At 38.4% G+C, this 16,817-nt stretch overlaps 1 protein-coding gene and 1 long non-coding RNA gene across 2 annotated transcripts in view; both read right to left on the bottom strand.

Annotated features, from left to right (window-relative positions):
- The window catches only part of LOC134582826 (uncharacterized), an 859,230-nt gene that overhangs the window by 109,066 nt on the left and 733,347 nt on the right, over positions 1 to 16,817 (bottom strand). The gene's annotated exons all lie outside the window — the stretch shown is intronic.
- LOC134583366 (lens fiber membrane intrinsic protein-like) lies at positions 1,758 to 12,049 on the bottom strand. Its single transcript, XM_063440260.1, has 5 exons — positions 11,973 to 12,049; positions 10,708 to 10,919; positions 8,506 to 8,646; positions 5,683 to 5,817; positions 1,758 to 2,238 (listed from the first exon to the last, which is right to left on the bottom strand). The coding sequence occupies exons 2-5, from the start codon at positions 10,880 to 10,882 to the stop codon at positions 2,171 to 2,173; spliced, it is 519 nt and encodes a 172-aa protein (XP_063296330.1). The 5' UTR covers positions 10,883 to 10,919; positions 11,973 to 12,049; the 3' UTR covers positions 1,758 to 2,170.

Raw genomic sequence — 16,817 nt, 5'->3', positions numbered from 1 at the left:
CCTTAAATAATTGTATCTCAATCTCTAAATTGAACTTTAATCACATACAGGAGGCTCTTGCAGGGGCTAGCAAGCTATTAACATAGCAGGGGATAAGAAAATCTTAATTAAACAGAACTTGCAATAAAGAAAGCCTAAATAGGGCTCTCTTTACAGGAAGTGTTTATGGAAGGCTGTGCAAGTCACATACAGGGAGGTGTGACTATGGTTCATAAACAAAGGGATTTAACTCCTAAATGGCAGAGGATTGAGCAGTGAGGCTGCAGGGCATGTTTTTTTGCTCCTAAACTGCTTCATTAAGCTAAAGTTGTTCAGGTGACTATAGTTTCCCTTTAACATCCCAACCTCCACAAATCATCCCAACATCCACAAAAACACATACATGATTAGCCACACATACAGATGTAGCCACTCACACATACACAGTTTTTGAGACATTGAGAAAGGGGTGGGCTTGCCAGTGATTCGATTTGTGTCACTGGCAATGCCCAGAATTAGGCTGACCCCACTGACAGCAGACCAGGCACTGAGTGCTAATGAAGCACTCTTTGCATGGTCCTAGTGCCCTCAGCCCTGTGCAAGCTCATCTTATAAAATACTTATTTTCTATCTGGGGTCCTTTATTTTATATTAGTATCTGTTCTTGATATAAAATTTTAGGTCACATATGCATGACTATTCCTCCTACTCCGTAAATTAATTCTGTAAATTATTATTCATCAGCACCTTCAACAATATCTGTTCTGTTGTAAATCTTCTGCAAAAAGAAAAATGTATCTTCTAAAATATCTGCTGTGTAATGATGAATATATTTAAAAGGAGTATTCTCCTCCAAAGACTGATTATCAGGGAACAAATCTTTGTAGTGATAAAGATTCCCTATAATGCCGTTATCTGACTCCTGGCCAAATCTTAATCCATCCTACAATTCTAACACGAGTCCATCTGTCCATCATACCAAATCTGTTACTTTTTGCCATGAGGCATTTTTAGCTGATGATCTAGAACACTGTATCAACCATAGTTCAACTATATGAATAAATGCTGTTTTTTATTCTTTTTCTTATTTTATTAAATTGGCAAATATTTGCTTTTTTTTTTTTTGCAGAAATCTGACAAATCAAATATTTTAGGTTTTATTCTCAAACAAAGATAATTTACATATGGTGTCCACAAGGCATATGTTATTATTAGTACGCAATGATGTATTTGCAGGATCACCAAATTTAAGAGAACTCTGGTAATGGCTAGGGAATGTGAAAATTCTCTGGGTGAATGTGTGGATTCTTTGGATTTTGGTGGAAGAGTTTTAGTTTGAGTAGGGTAGAGAGAGATTTCATGATTGGGGCTCAACATTTTAACTTTTATGCTACAGGTCATGCATAAAACTTACTGAGAAAGCAGCAGGTGATAATCATGAGATCATATTCACCTCTTCTGATAAAATGTAGATGCCTAATTCCCAATATTAACCACAGCCATGACTGCACCAGGTATCAGTAGTGCTGCTTTTGTTGCAATAAACTGCATTCAAACAACAACCATTAAGATACACAAATGGGGTCTATGGCACAATTAAAAGGGCAGAATTCTACTCGCCAATGGCTAGTGGGCAAGTTTAAATTGTGTGCCCTGAAATGATTATACATGAACCTCCAGATTTCTGCTAGGTAAGTAAATCAATTTCCAGTCCATTTTAACTGAATTAAGGAAGCCTTAAAGTTTCAGAACCTTCAGTAAATCACTCAACAGACGCATTCATTCAATGGGTATATTTATCCACATGGTAATCTAAGAAAAGGATCCCAGATATATTTTTTATTAATACACCTGTTTTCTTGGATATGAGATCCCAACTTTTCTAATTCCTGCCCTGAACAGCAGTTTCCATGTGACAGTCCAAGAGAGTAGATCATCCCTTTGGACACCGCTGGTCTATACAGCCATATAAAAGCAACAGTGGTTCTTAAAGTAAACACTATAACATCTGTAACAATATAAAAGTTCTAACAGATATTGAATACTGGTTCCATGAGTGACTATACATTATAAATAGAGGTCTTTTTTTTGGCAGTGACGATCATTGTTTATCAGCTGGAGTAGAATAAACTATAAAGAAGATGAGGATGAAATTCCAAAAGACGGGGCAAGAGTTGGAACACTTTCTAGGTCATCCACTGGACACATTGCTCACATCTTGGGAGCCATTTCTTGTAAAGGCACAGATATGGAAAATACCTGGTCATAGAGGGATAAAAAAACATGTTAGTACCACCCACTTTTTTCAAAATTAACACAATAAAATGTCATCACACTTGGACCTCTTTAAACAGGTGGCATGGCTCATGTGTGGGAACTGGAATTGAATGGGTCTGCCATCATTAGTTTTAATAATACAATTAAACTTAATGATGACTGTTTCCATTTATTGGCTGAGAAAAGTTTTTAGCCAACTGAATTTATTTTTTTACCCCTATTCTCTATACATGGCATACAGCCAAAGTGAATTAAGGATGTTCTAGACTAGATAAACTGCCAGTTTCCCACCAAGTAGTCAAGTAATGTAAGTGTAATCACCTGGCAATTCACACAATGAGTATTCTGTAACAGAATCAATGTTACCTTTAATAAGCTGTCAGAGTAGTCATTGTTTGAAACTAGACAGTAAAAAGGTTAACTGTAATGTGGGAAAGTAATACAGCTCTACAATTGAGTTGTCAGTACATGGAATCTCCTTTCAGCAGAGATGGCAGTGGACACTTGGAAAGTATATCTGGGTTGGGTGAATGGCTGTAACACAATAGATACATGGAATCTCCTTACATCATAAATAATGAAGGTTAATAGAGTAAGATATTTTTTGATGCAAGGGGATAGGTATAAATCTATAATCTACTGAAAGGATAGTGGGCACATGGATTCACTTTCCAGCAGAAGTGGTAGAGATTTATACAGTAAAATAAAACATACAGGGGATTAGAATAGGTTTACACCACCATTGAATGGACTGTGAAGGGTACATGGAATAATTTTCCAGCAGAAGTAGAGGGCTTATTACAATACGAGAAATTAAATATACACTGAACAAAATTATAAACGCAATACTTTTGTTTAAGGACCTTTTCTTTGTACACAAAAGGCCTATTGCTCTCAAATATTGTTCACAAATCTGTCTAAATCTGTGTTAGTGAGCATTTCTTCTTTGCCGAGATAATCCATCCACCTCACAGGTGTGGCATATCAAGATGCTGATTAGACAACATGATTATTGCACAGGTGTGCCTTAGGCTGGCCACCCTAAAATGTGCAGTTTTATCACACAGCACAATGCCACAGATGTCGTAAGTTTTGAGGGAGCGTGCAATTGGCATGCTGACTGCAGGAATGTCCACCAGACCTGTTGCCGTGAATTAAATGTTCATTTCTCTACCATAAGCCGTCTCCAAAGGCGTTTCAGAGAATTTGGCAGTACATCCAACCGGCCTCACAACCACACCAGCCCAGCATTTTCACCTCCAAGATCGTCTGAGACGCAACAATCGGTTTGCATAACCAAAGAATGTCTGCACAAACTGTCAGAAACGATCACAGGGAAGCTCATCTGCATGCTTGTGGTCGGAACTGACTTGAGTGGGCAAATGGTCACATTCGATGGTGTCTGACACTTTGGAGAGGTGTTCTCTTCACGGATGAATCTTGGTTTTCACTGTACAGGGCAGATAGCAGACAGCATGTATGGTGTTGTGTGGGTGAGCGGTTTGCTGATGTCAACGTTGTGGATCAAGTGGCCCATGGTGGTGGTGGGGTTATGGTATGGGCAGGCGTATGTTATGGACAATGAACACAGGTGCATTTTATTGATACCATGACGAGATCCTGAGGCCCATTATTGTGCCATTCATCCACGACCATCACCAGCATGATAATGCATGGCCCCATATTGCAAGGATCTGTACACAATTCCTGGAAGCTGAAATCATCCCAGTTCCTGCATGGCCATCATACTCACCGGACATGTCACCTATTGAGCATGTTTGGGATACTCTGGATCGGCGTATACGACAGCATGTTCCAGGTCCTGCCAATGTTCAGCAACCTATCACAGCCATTGCATAGTAGTGGAACAACATTCCACAGGCCACAATCAACAACCTGATGATCAACTCTATGCGCAATACAGTAAAACTGCACTTTTTAGAGTGGCCTTTTATTGTGGCCAGCCTAAGGCAAACCTGTGCAATATTCATGCTGTCTAATCAGAATCTTAATATGCCACATCTGTATGACAAAGAAGAAGTCCTCACTAACACAGATTTAGACAGATTTGTGAACAATATTTGAGAGAAATAGGCCTTTTGTGTACATAGAAAAAATCTTAGATCTTTGAGTTCAGCTCATGAATAATGGGGGCAAAAACAAAAGCGTTTATAATTGTGTTCAGTGTAATTGCTAAGCATCAATATTGCATTAAAAGAATGTTGTGCACAGGAATCAGAATCCACTAATAGCAATGGTAAGTACAATGAGGGAATGTAAACATGCACTGAATAGGCACGAGGTTGTAAAATACTGAATGGTCAGTGGACACATAGAACTGCCTTGCAACAGAAGTGGTAGATGTTAATATAGTAAGTTCACTTAAATATATGAAATAGATATAAGACATGGGTGCAAGATGTTGTCCAGTAACAATTTTCATTTGAGGTTTATAACAGGAAAATAGACCACAAAATTCAAAAAAGTCACTATATTGGGGTTGGAATAGTATATGCTGTCTATAATACCTATAAAAACAAAAATCTCAATGCATTCTTCAAGGTAAAAATTTAAATAAATGCAAATGTGCGCCCCAAATAACTCCATTCCCACATTGTGTCACACTTATGGTTTGGTGGGGTAATGGAGTTTAAAAGGGACAGTGTAGCATTTGTAAAGTTTTTTATAAGGGAACTGTTACTTCTAAGGAAATTATACCTTGACGGAAAAAAAAAAAGAAAACCACCTATCACCCTTTTTTTTTACATTTATGTTAACGATTTACAGGGTTATTCACTAAAGTGAGACTTGTTTGGAATTTAAAGTGAATGTCAAATTTATTATAAAAGTAGCCGATCTGCAAGTGCAGCTAACTTGGAGAATTTTTCCAGGTTGACTGTTTTGGCCTTAAATATGAAATTGAATTCTGAGTTCTCAAAAACTCTCAAAACATTGTTTGTATATCTTCTCTTCTCTGTATGCTTTCTCTATACTGACTGCTAGGTGCAAAATACAGCACTTGTAATGATTGGCCAATAAAGTCCAAGATGGCTGCAGCCAGTTGCAGGATAGTTAGATGTTGATTTCTATATTTAATTTTATTTTCACACTTATTAAATACATATTTTAAAGTACCGGAGATAAGTAAACAACATACCTAAGAATAATTGGATATGACAGTTCCCCTTTAAGATGTGTTCAGATATGGGATTATTACACCTTGTTTATTCTAAATCCCAGTTTACCCCAGGACACCTTTAAGGTATTTTTCTCCTGGTTCGAATCTAATTAAAATGTGCGTCAATACTGCTCTGTCATCAAGTAACAAACTTCAATATTTCCTTTTACATAGAGTACCATATGCAAATACATTGTGCTAATAATTACATTGTTTCAAATAGTACAATTTGCCCTGCTGAAATTCACCTGCTGATACAGTGAGGATGATCCCGATCCAACCCAGGATATAAGACCAGGAAAACCGCCAATCTGCATAACGCTTCCCAAAGAAATTCACCGTCACTCCGGTGTAGACAGACAGAGCCAGCAGAGCAAAGAAACCTAGACACAGAAATGTTTTACAAATGGTTATCAAACGGGTCTATTTGTACGTACCTGCCCTCCCTTAGTCACTAGTTTCTAAACCTGGAAAAAACAATATCTATAGCTAGTACATTTTATATAATTGTCATTGGTCTCTAAACTTGGCTGAATAGGACATTTGTTTTAATGCCTAGTAAACTGTTACTTGTCTATAAACCTGGCCAAACTGGGTATATGTGATAAAGATTATTTCAGTATTTGTCACTGGTTCCAAACCTGGCCAAACTAGATATGTGTATTAATTATATGTAAAGTATCTATGTCATTGGCCTCAATAAATTGCCAGTAGTACTAGTCTTTTGGGTCAGAAATCAGACGTATTTGTGACTATCAATATGTGAACTGCAGTAAAAAGTAAAAGTAAAAGTTCAGTAATTTTAGCATTTTAGCGTTTTTTTAAGTTTATGCATTAAACTGTTTATATTTTCATAATATAGCATTGCGCATACTTTGAGTTACACAAGTGATAAGATCTCAATAGGATAACCGATCAGAGGCTCTCACGCTATCCTTTTTCACAGGTAGTTTATCTGTTACTTGCAAGTTTGAACAAGAAGTGAGTTCTTTTTTTATTCTCTATTATTTTCCTCATATATGAAATATTGGTTATGCTGCATGTTATAATTTCAGAGTTATCAGCATATTAAAGATAATAAAATTGTTCTGCATTAAAATGCTTACTTGGTTGTTATATTTAAAAAAAAAAAAAAACAATAAGCACAGCAACCAATTTAATTGAAGTGGCCATGGTGTCTGGATTACCCAGCACCTTCACACTTTTCAGTGTCTAACTGATCTTAATTAACTTTACACTGAATCCCCAGGCCATCCGTGTCCCCCCCCCACCCCCCCCCCCCCGCCTCAGAAGGTATGGTTAATAGTAAAATAATTTAGCATTAGACATACCAATCCATACTAGTAGAGGGCACCAGCAATAGGCTCAGAGAGCTCTCAGCTGATATTATTAGCCTATCATTACTGGCCATCGCGGCTCAGGCTTATATGCTACGCGGTTTACTGCTGAACAATGGGAAGCTGCTAGGCTACTCCAGGCACCATAACCATTTCAGTGAGATGAAAGTATTATAATGCCCTTAGAGACTCTTTTAACAAAGCTGAACAAGGCTTGTTCTCACCTTAAGAATAGTAGAGGCATATAACTTGCACATACTACACACATTTAAATAGCTATGTGAAAGATCTCTTTCATTTCATTAACTGCCCAGCTGAACATATAAATGTGTGTTTTGGCAGAAACTGTTCAAATTATATTGTAAGACTGAAACACGTCAAAGTAATGTGTTCCAATCTCTCACCCCAGGCAAGAGATTGAGTCAGATAATTCATTCGAACAAAACACTACTAGAACGAGAAAGGAAATGATTCTGAAGCTCAAATCTTGCACCACACGATAAATCACATGTTAGGCAGGACTGATACAAAGTTTCAGTCACAAGCCCCAGGTTAACAAATCCAAGTGACCAATTCATGTAAAGCTATATAATAGGCACCATACATTTATTGCATCACAAATTGCTCTGAGATTTACTGTTGTGGTGCTCTGTGATATACTCGCACTCACATTTCTGTAAGTTTTATTGCTATGGAGCTTTGTAACATACGGACGCACACTACATATTACTGTAAGCTCAACTGTTTCAAACTAGCATGTGTAGTGTGTATGAGTATTATCAGCATACCTCCCAACATTGGTACGGTTCTAGAGAGCATTGGCAGTGATGCCACTAACATTACTAAAAGTCCTGCCCTAGTAGTTTGCCTCTTTTTCTTTTCCATTCAAAGTATTCTGTGCAAATAATGCCCTATAACACTTCACGCGTTTCGCCTATACAAAGTATAGGTTGTTCATTTCGTATAGGCGAAACGCACTGTGTTTTTTACTCGCCTGTATTGCTTTTACTACGTTATACACTAATTTGCTAAATAAAATAGTTGTCTATATTAATTTATTTCCTGGACTTACCCTGATCTTTTCTACTGGAGCCTGGATACACATTCCTTTCGTGAGGAAAAACCATACCTGCTATGCTCTTCCCTTGTGAGAACCCTTCCAATATTTTTTATTTATGTTGGTTTTTTTTTAGCAGTAAGCACTATATATATTTTTTTTGTTTTTATCTATATAAACCACCACGGCATCTGCATATAAGCCCACAAGGCCCTTTGGTGGGGAATACACCATTTTGAGTCAACTTACATCCTTAAGACATCACACACCTTATTGAAGAAGAGACCAGTTATCCTCAGGCAGGGATTATACTGCCCAGATGCAACAAAGTAACGCTACTCGAGCACTACACTTGATAAGTGCACTTCTTCTTCTATGTTTATATTTACAGAATACACTGTACTAGATTTTGCTGTATTCTTTTTTATATATTCAACTTCCACCAAGATTTCATCCACCTTTGAGAATACACAAAGGTATAACCCCTTCTTTCTACTACACTTTCACGGGCGTACCTGCTACTTTATGCAGACCCCTCTCTTTCAGGGTAGATTGGCAGGCATGTTACTGATATCAACCATCACTAGATATAAACCTGAGTGTTATTAGCAAGATATAAACAACCAACATATAAACAATCAAGTCATTCTGTCATTCTTGACTTGTGTGTTTCCTACCTGCCACCAGCAAAGTGACCCCAGCAGAACGAGTTCTAGCAGATTTGGCTCCACTGGAAAAAGCTGTCAGGCCCAAAATAATGCCCGCAAAGCATGATAGGATGGATAGCAGCATGAATGCCCGGGTGGCATCCCAAAATGCTAAAACAAAAAACAAAACCAAACATGTATGATTAGTGGGTTCTCCTAACTACCTTCTACCTGCTAATGCACTAATCACTATACAGCTTATGTTCTTCTCATGTTATTTTACACTTTATTTCCATATCTGATTTCATTATTTGTATCTACACTGAATTGATTTTCTTATAAAAAATGGGAACTTTTCTTACAGGCTCAGGCCTGTAAAATTACTGAGATGACAGAAAATCTATTGCTTGACATCTGAGACCTTGGAGTCTGCATGCTGCCATCTAATGTAATTCACCTGGGATGCTCACTAAACTGTACTCTAATCTGATGTAAAGAGGGCCAGGGAGGTGACTATAAGAGATGGGAAACTCCCTCAATATGATCTTTATCTCTCCTCATTTCAGATATTTAATCTCCAACCCTCAAAAAGCTTTCTATATCTTTTTTATAGCACTCTGGCTTGTGTTTAGAGCCTTATAAGAGCTTTATGGGACCATTTGCTGCCGTGGTTTAGCCTCTCTATCTTTGCTGAAGTTTACTGTTAATAACCTTGGACCCTCAGTATCCTTCCCCTAATCTTATTTACTCAGGACTTTAACTATATTATTGCTTTATTGGAATTAGCCAAGATTCTCTGTATTCTGCTTTCTAATCAGATTTACCCAGGGCACTGTATACTGCCCCTAATATGATTCACCAAAGACACTGTATACTGCCCCTAATATGATTTACCAAGGACATTCTGTACACTGCCCCTAATTTGATTCACCAAAGACATTCTGTATACTGCCCCTAATATGATTTAACAAAGACATTCTGCATACTGCCCCTAATATGATTTACCAAAGACATTCTGTATACTGCCCCTAATATGATTTACCAAAGACATTCTGTATACTGCCCCTAATATGATTTACCAAAGACATTCTGTATACTGCCCCTAATATGATTTAACAAAGACATTCTGTATACTGCCCCTAATATGATTTACCAAGGACATTCTGTATACTGCCCCTAATATGATTTACCAAGGATATTCTCTATACTGCCCCTAATATGATTTACCAAGGACATTCTGTATACTGCCCCTAATTTGATTTACCAAGGACATTCTGTATACTGCCCCTAATTTGATTCACCGAGGACATTCTGTATACGGCCCCTAATATGATTCACCAAAGACATTCTGTATACTGCCCCTAATTTGATTTACCAAGGACATTCTGTATACTGCCCCTAATTTGATTCACCAAAGACATTCTGCATACTGCCCCTAATATGATTTAACAAATACATTCTGTATACTGCCCCTAATATAATTTACCAAGGACATTCTGTATACTGCCCCTAATATGATTCACCAAAGACATTCTGTATACTGCCCCTAATATGATTTAACAAAGACATTCTGCATACTGCCCCTAATATGATTTACCAAGGACATTCTGTATACTGCCCCTAATATGATTTAACAAAGACATTCTGTATACTGCCCCTAATATGATTTACCAAGGACATTCTGTATACTGCCCCTAATATGATTCACCAAAGACATTCTGCATACTGCCCCTAATATGAATCACCAAAGACATTCTGTATACTGCCCCTAATATGAATCACCAAAGACATTCTGTATACTGCCCCTAATATGAATCACCAAAGACATTCTGCATACTGCCCCTAATATGATTTACCAAGGACATTCTGTATACTGCCCCTAATATGATTTACCAAGGACATTCTGCATACTGCCCCTAATATGATTTACCAAGGACATTCTGTATACTGCCCCTAATATGATTTACCAAGGACATTCTGTATACGGCCCCTAATTTGATTTACTCAGCGCTCTGTATACGGACCTCTACTCCATTTTATCCAGGATTTTTACCGATTGTAATAACTTTAGCTATGTATAATTTTATTTTATATTTTGCTGTTCAAGCAGTATGGTTGGTCTATCTTGGTTTAGTTCACTGTTTTGGGTTGTTTTTTTTATTTATTTTTCATTTATAATAGACTTTTGCTATGTTTGTTTGATATATATTCTGTCATCTGATATTGTCTTACCAACAGTGATTGTATGGGGGTGGCATTTCCCAGCCACGCAGAATCTCCACAGCCCTTGGTTGCTTAAGTTTCCCGAATAACGATATTGCATCCAAAAGTCAGTCGCTGTGGCAACTATGAGGAGAACCAATCCAGACACTGCACAGAGCAGGCCACCTCCCATCAGGGTATACATTGCAAGACCTGTTTCTTTCCACTGCTATCTGCGTCTCCTTTAAAGGGATATGAAACAGGAAATAGTGTTATGTCCAAATTCTTTATTTGGGGAGTTGGCAACATTTGGATAGACATGCCCTTTAACTTTTTGACAACAAGGCTAGACATGTACCCTAACATGAAAGCTAACTCAACTCTTCAACAGTACATGATGACTTATCATTAGGGTATTGTGACAACTGTGATTAAATTGAATAAACTAAAAAAAACACTACTAAAGTATTTGATTGTCACAATTTTTCCATTTGTTCATTTTTGCTAGTCATACGTTTAGTTTGCTGCTTTCTGGGATAAATACTTTATTAGTCAGTCATATTTAGCCTCACAGGCAACTATTACTAATTATCTGATGTGATGTTGAATATCAAGGAGTCAGAAAAATAACTTCTTCAGTGATGTAAGCTAATCTCCCTTCTGTCCTAGTATTATAGACTCAATATAATATTTATGAATAACCTTTTTAAATGATTTAATATTTTTGGACAACCTCTTCAAAATATTAAATTACCAATAATAAATATATTTAAAAAAAAAAAAATTAAAATATCTTTCAAAATATTAAGTAATTGTATAATGTTATCCAAATCTATTAAATCAAGGTCTAGCTTAGCTAAAATTCACACATATCTGACTCTGCTGTAAATTGGAGATGCCCTATAGACATAGTACTCTACTATGAAACATACCGTGGGCTAATGTCTTAATATACATCACAAAGGATTTATTGTATATTTTTGCAAAATGCTGCTTTATATTTTGGAACTCAATAAACTTGTGAATACATAAAAACAAAAACAAAAAAAACCACCAACATTTTGGAAGCCATGGGAATGAGCAATATAATAAATTAAAAATGTAACATGTAAATAACTACAATGATACGCAGATGTGTCTTAGGAAGGCTCATAGGCTCTTTTCAGCCTATGTAACTATATCAAACCTGTGAGTTCTATTTATAAAATAAGCATATATTTGCTAGTGCCCTCGAATAAGACAATTTAATCTAAACTGGAGAGGGACTACAAGCAGATTGAAGGACAGGTACTTACCTTATTGGTCAATAAAATAATAGGCCATCACTACAGCATGTTGCATATAACTTTATATGGCAGGTATTAGAGAAAGGCCACTGATCTGTACTTTATATAGACTGGTCCTTTCTCTCGCCCCCCGGAGTATTATCCTGATAAAAACAATGGTAACAATTTGTAGAACTATCTGGGAAACCCTGGCATCATGGCAGCTGGTTCTGCTGACACGGAGAGGTAGCAGCTTTCTTTGTGCCATTGTTAGAGAGATCAGCAAGCTGGCATATATCTGGATGCAAGATTAGAGCCTGTATTGTCCTCTATCATTTGTACGTACATCGTGTGGGGTCAGAGTGTAGGCGTTTTGTCACAGGATCGAGTGCACTAAATGTGCAGATTTCTGTTTGATGTACAGTGATACCAAGATGGCTGGGATTCACTGCAAAAGATCTGTTTTGTTTTTTGTTTTTTTGTACTTGAGAGTTTGTGCGAGTTTGAAACTTGATTTTAGGGAGTTAATTGTGAGGCATGTATTAAAAAAATTGTTAATGTTTGCATTTTTTATTGAGTTGGATCTGATATATTTAATTTAAAAAAAACCAAAAACTAATGTTATTTCTTATTATGGAGAGGTGTCTGTGTGTCCATATGTGGTTACTGCATGTGGCACACAAACACTAACTAAGCTTGTTAGTATGTAGTCACTTTTGTCTGTCCATCAGGCATCTTAGAAAAGGCACAGCCTGTATTTTCGCGCTGCCATAATACATTTTTGTGAGTGACTTCAGTGGAGTCGTGTGTGACTGCACAGTTCATGCATGTTAGTGATGAGTGTGTGTATCCACATGTTGTGGTTACAGATATGTATGCAGTTGATTGTTGTCTGTACGTGTTTATGTGGCTCCTCAAAGAACATTTTTTAAAAACAAGGTCTAATAGAAAAGGAAACAAAAACTATTGTGAAAAAGGGATCCCTAACTTAGAGCCTAACCCAAACAGTAATACCACAAAAGACCATGTGAAAAAAGTTCTCCACAATTGGAGTACCAGAAAGAGATCTACTATATAACATTAAAAATGGATAAAAGCTAATATTCCTTATTCATTTATATATTTATACGTGATTGAACATATTATTATGTTATAATAAACATTATTAAGATAAGGTATTGGATACATGGAGTAGCCTTCCATATGAAGTGGTAGATATTAAGACAGTGAGTGAGTTTAACCATGCATGGGATAAGGCTATCCTAGACCTTAGATAAGGCCAGGAACTAATGAAAGTAATTGGAAAATTGGGCAGAATACATGGGACGACGAGGGGCGGAGCCAAGCAGCCGAGCTAAACAGTCACATGATTAGAGAGCTCCCGCATTTTCGGGGCGAAAATCATTATTTCCAGCCAATTGCACCCGTTTTGGGTTCCTCTCGAGGTCCAGGTGTGACAACACAACAAGATGGGGCGCAAGGGTAAGAAATTAAAACCCGAAAACCCATGGCAGGGACCTAACATCGCGGATCTCCTGCAACAGACGCGCGTGGCCTCTAGGCCCAAGATGGCCGCCTACCCGGAAAACTATTCCGACTTATCCGATGACTTCTCCTCAGGAGACGACGCGGCAAACATTACACCCATGCCGAAATCTACCCCAGCCATCCAAAAGGCGGATTCCTCACCAGTAACGACAGAAGTACTGAAGGAGCTTCTCGCGGACCTCCAAGAGCACATCCATGCGGATGTTGCCTCACTCCGCACCGACATACTCGGCCTGACAGGCCGCATGTGAACAGTAGAGACTGCCTCCAAGGTCTGCTCGGACCAACTCGCCTCACTACAACAGGAGGTTCTCGGTCTGCAGAGAAAGAACGCCGAACATGAACAACGATTCTCGGCGTTAGAGGATGCACGCCGGGCTTATAATATTAAGATACGGGGCATCCCGGAGAATACCCCACAGGCTGAACTGCCGCACCTCCTGAGGCGCCTGCTGGTAGCCCTACTGTCACAACGGCAAGCGAAAGCACTCACCGTGGACGGCTTCTTTCGAGCACCAAAGCCGGCTTCAGCTCCGGCGGCAACACCACGGGACCTGATTGTCCGGTTCCAGCAATGCTCAGCCAAAACTGCAGTCCTGGCAGCGGCTAGAAATCACTCCCCCTACAAATTTGAAACTATGGAACTATCTTTTTATGCAGACCTTACAGGGGGCACCTTGGCATGGAGAAGACTGCTCAGACCATTCACGACACTTCTGCAGAACCGTGGATTAAAATATAAATGGCACCAGACCCGCAAATTGATAATACTGCACGAAGATACCACACACGAGGTGCGTGACCTCCGGGAAGCCGCAGCGCTGCTCCCAACACTGGGACTCCCTCGGGACGCTCTGACTGATGCTATGGCTCAAGCTGCATCCAAACCGGCACACAGGTGGAACCCTGACAATGTGACACCCTTCGTCCCTAGGGACCCCACGACTGGCCTGATTGGGACTGTGACTACCTGAACAGAGATATGCTGGACTAAACTGTTTTATTTTTACGTATATGTTCATAGTTTACAGCCGCAGATAAGTTATTAAACTGCTACAGATAATGGCATGTTAGCCACACTCCTTCCCATAAGAAGATCCAACGACCACTTTGTTTCCCCCCCCCCCGCCCGTCAATAGCCTAGCATCCCCATAGACCACGCATCTACCACAGACGGACGTAACTCCCACAAGAGATAGCTATAATGGCCCGTGCAAGAATCTATTGGTAGCATCCCAATAAACGCCAGTAACACCCGTAGAAATAACTAAACTAACCAGACGGAGATTTAGACTGTGTAGTTACCCCCAGTAGGGCCTAGAAACCTCATCGTTTACTATTCACCGCCATGTTCCTCTATGTTTTTCTTAATTTGCCAGGGAACAATTCCAGCGTTCGTAAAATTTACATATATACACACCTGTATCTTAGCACTCTATTGTACAGACTATAGCCTTAAACGTTCCCTATGAGCACTCTAGCAGGTCACTCCTCTGACAAATGTACGTGAATATGCGTGTCTAGAATAGAATACATTTCTTAGTCTGCTTAATATAAAACACAAAATGTGCCTAGCCTCTAATACCACATGTTTGTAAGCCTTTGTTCTATGCTCTGTGTATGACAACTGTTGTGGTTGCGTACATATGTCTGTTATACTCATGCACGTCTTAAATAAAGAATTAAAAAAAAAAAAAAAAGAATACATGGGACGAATGGTTCGTACCTGCCATTACATTCTATGTTTTTATGTACATCTGAACTTCCACAATTACTAAATGTAGAACAGGAAACGAGATAAAGGGAACCCACCAAGATATCCAAGTAAACAGCAGATATTGATCCTTAACTTTAATGTTATTTGTGTAGTGAAAAAAATACACACTTTCATCATATTACTTGGTGAAACAACATCGAAAGAAAGGTCCCCACTAAAATCCAATGGCAATAGATATTCAAACTGCTTATACATATTGGATTAGATCCTGCTGTGTATTTTTTTTTTCTTGGAGGTAAAAGGCCCCCAGTGAAAAGAGGGAAGAAGTCCCCCAAGAGGCTCCAAGGTGCATTACCCAGAGCCAGGCATGTAGGCTATGAGCAATGTGAGTAAGAGTCTTAAGGGACTTAGTGGGAAAATTATTGCCCTTTATATAAACAGTCTTTACTATTATTGTTTTTTCATATTCCTTCTCTTTGAGGTACATCTCATCTAAAGAAGCCATATTGCTGCTAAGTATATTTTTTTTATGTTCATTAATATACTAAGTGAAACACTGCTCTTGTTTTCACAGTGGTTACTTTATATTGCACATTTTACAAATTTTGTTCACTAAGCACTTTAAAAGAATTTTCCAGAATAAAACATTTGGATTGAGTATACTGTCTTTAAAAAAAATGATGTTTTTGGTTGGCAGCTGCTTCTAAGTGCTGCTACAAAGTGTCTTTGGAGATATTCTAGAGAGTTTTATTGATTATTCAACTGTCTAAGATATTTAAAGATTTTTCTTTTTACTTTTACAGGTAAGAGTCATCTAGGAAAAGGTTTTAGATTTAACAAGGTTTGCTTTCCTGTTGATAATTGGTAAGGCATTTGAATTAATTAGTTAGGTGTTTTCTATTGTTTGCAAATAAGGACAGGCCCACTCAGTTGTTACATTCTTAGGGGGTGGTGCCTTCAGGAGTGTATATAAGGGTTGTAGATATTAGCTTGGCTAATAGAACTTGGCAGCTGTTTCTAAGTGCTGCTACAAAGTTTCTTTGGAGATATTCTGGTCTTTGGAGATATTCTGGAGGTAGTCTGAGGTACACAGGTGGTGGAAAAAAGATAAACAAAAAATAAGCTTTGTTTGATGTAAACTCCTCATCTCAATAAAATGGCAGACTTCATTCAGTGTAATAGTTGTTGTGCATTTGTTTCACGTTCCACTTTTTGGAGGTTTGGATGTTGTCTAATCTGTAGACAGTTCTCTATATTGCAGCAGGAGATTGCATTTTTGAAGTTGGAGATTTGTAAATTATCTGTTACTATCTCAGTGTCAGGATCGGGACAGGGATCCAACACGCAGAGTACGAACAGGAGAGATGTACGTATACCGGACCTTAGAATGGCCGGACTAACGTAAGGAGAAAGCAGAGAATAGTCAGAGACAAGCCGGGGTCGAGGGAACGAGAGGACAGGTAAGCGAGAGACAAGCCGAGGTCAAAGGACACGAGAGGTAAACAGGAACGATAGTACAAGCCGAGTCAAAACCAGATAGAACGATAAACATGAGAGCACTGAGGAACCAGACAAGCTAGAACCACGACAGGGCAATGAACCATTACCCA

This window comes from Pelobates fuscus, chromosome 13, assembly GCF_036172605.1.
Source record: "Pelobates fuscus isolate aPelFus1 chromosome 13, aPelFus1.pri, whole genome shotgun sequence".
Lineage (NCBI taxonomy): Eukaryota > Metazoa > Chordata > Amphibia > Anura > Pelobatidae > Pelobates > Pelobates fuscus.
This window is presented reverse-complemented; position numbering and strand designations above follow the sequence as displayed.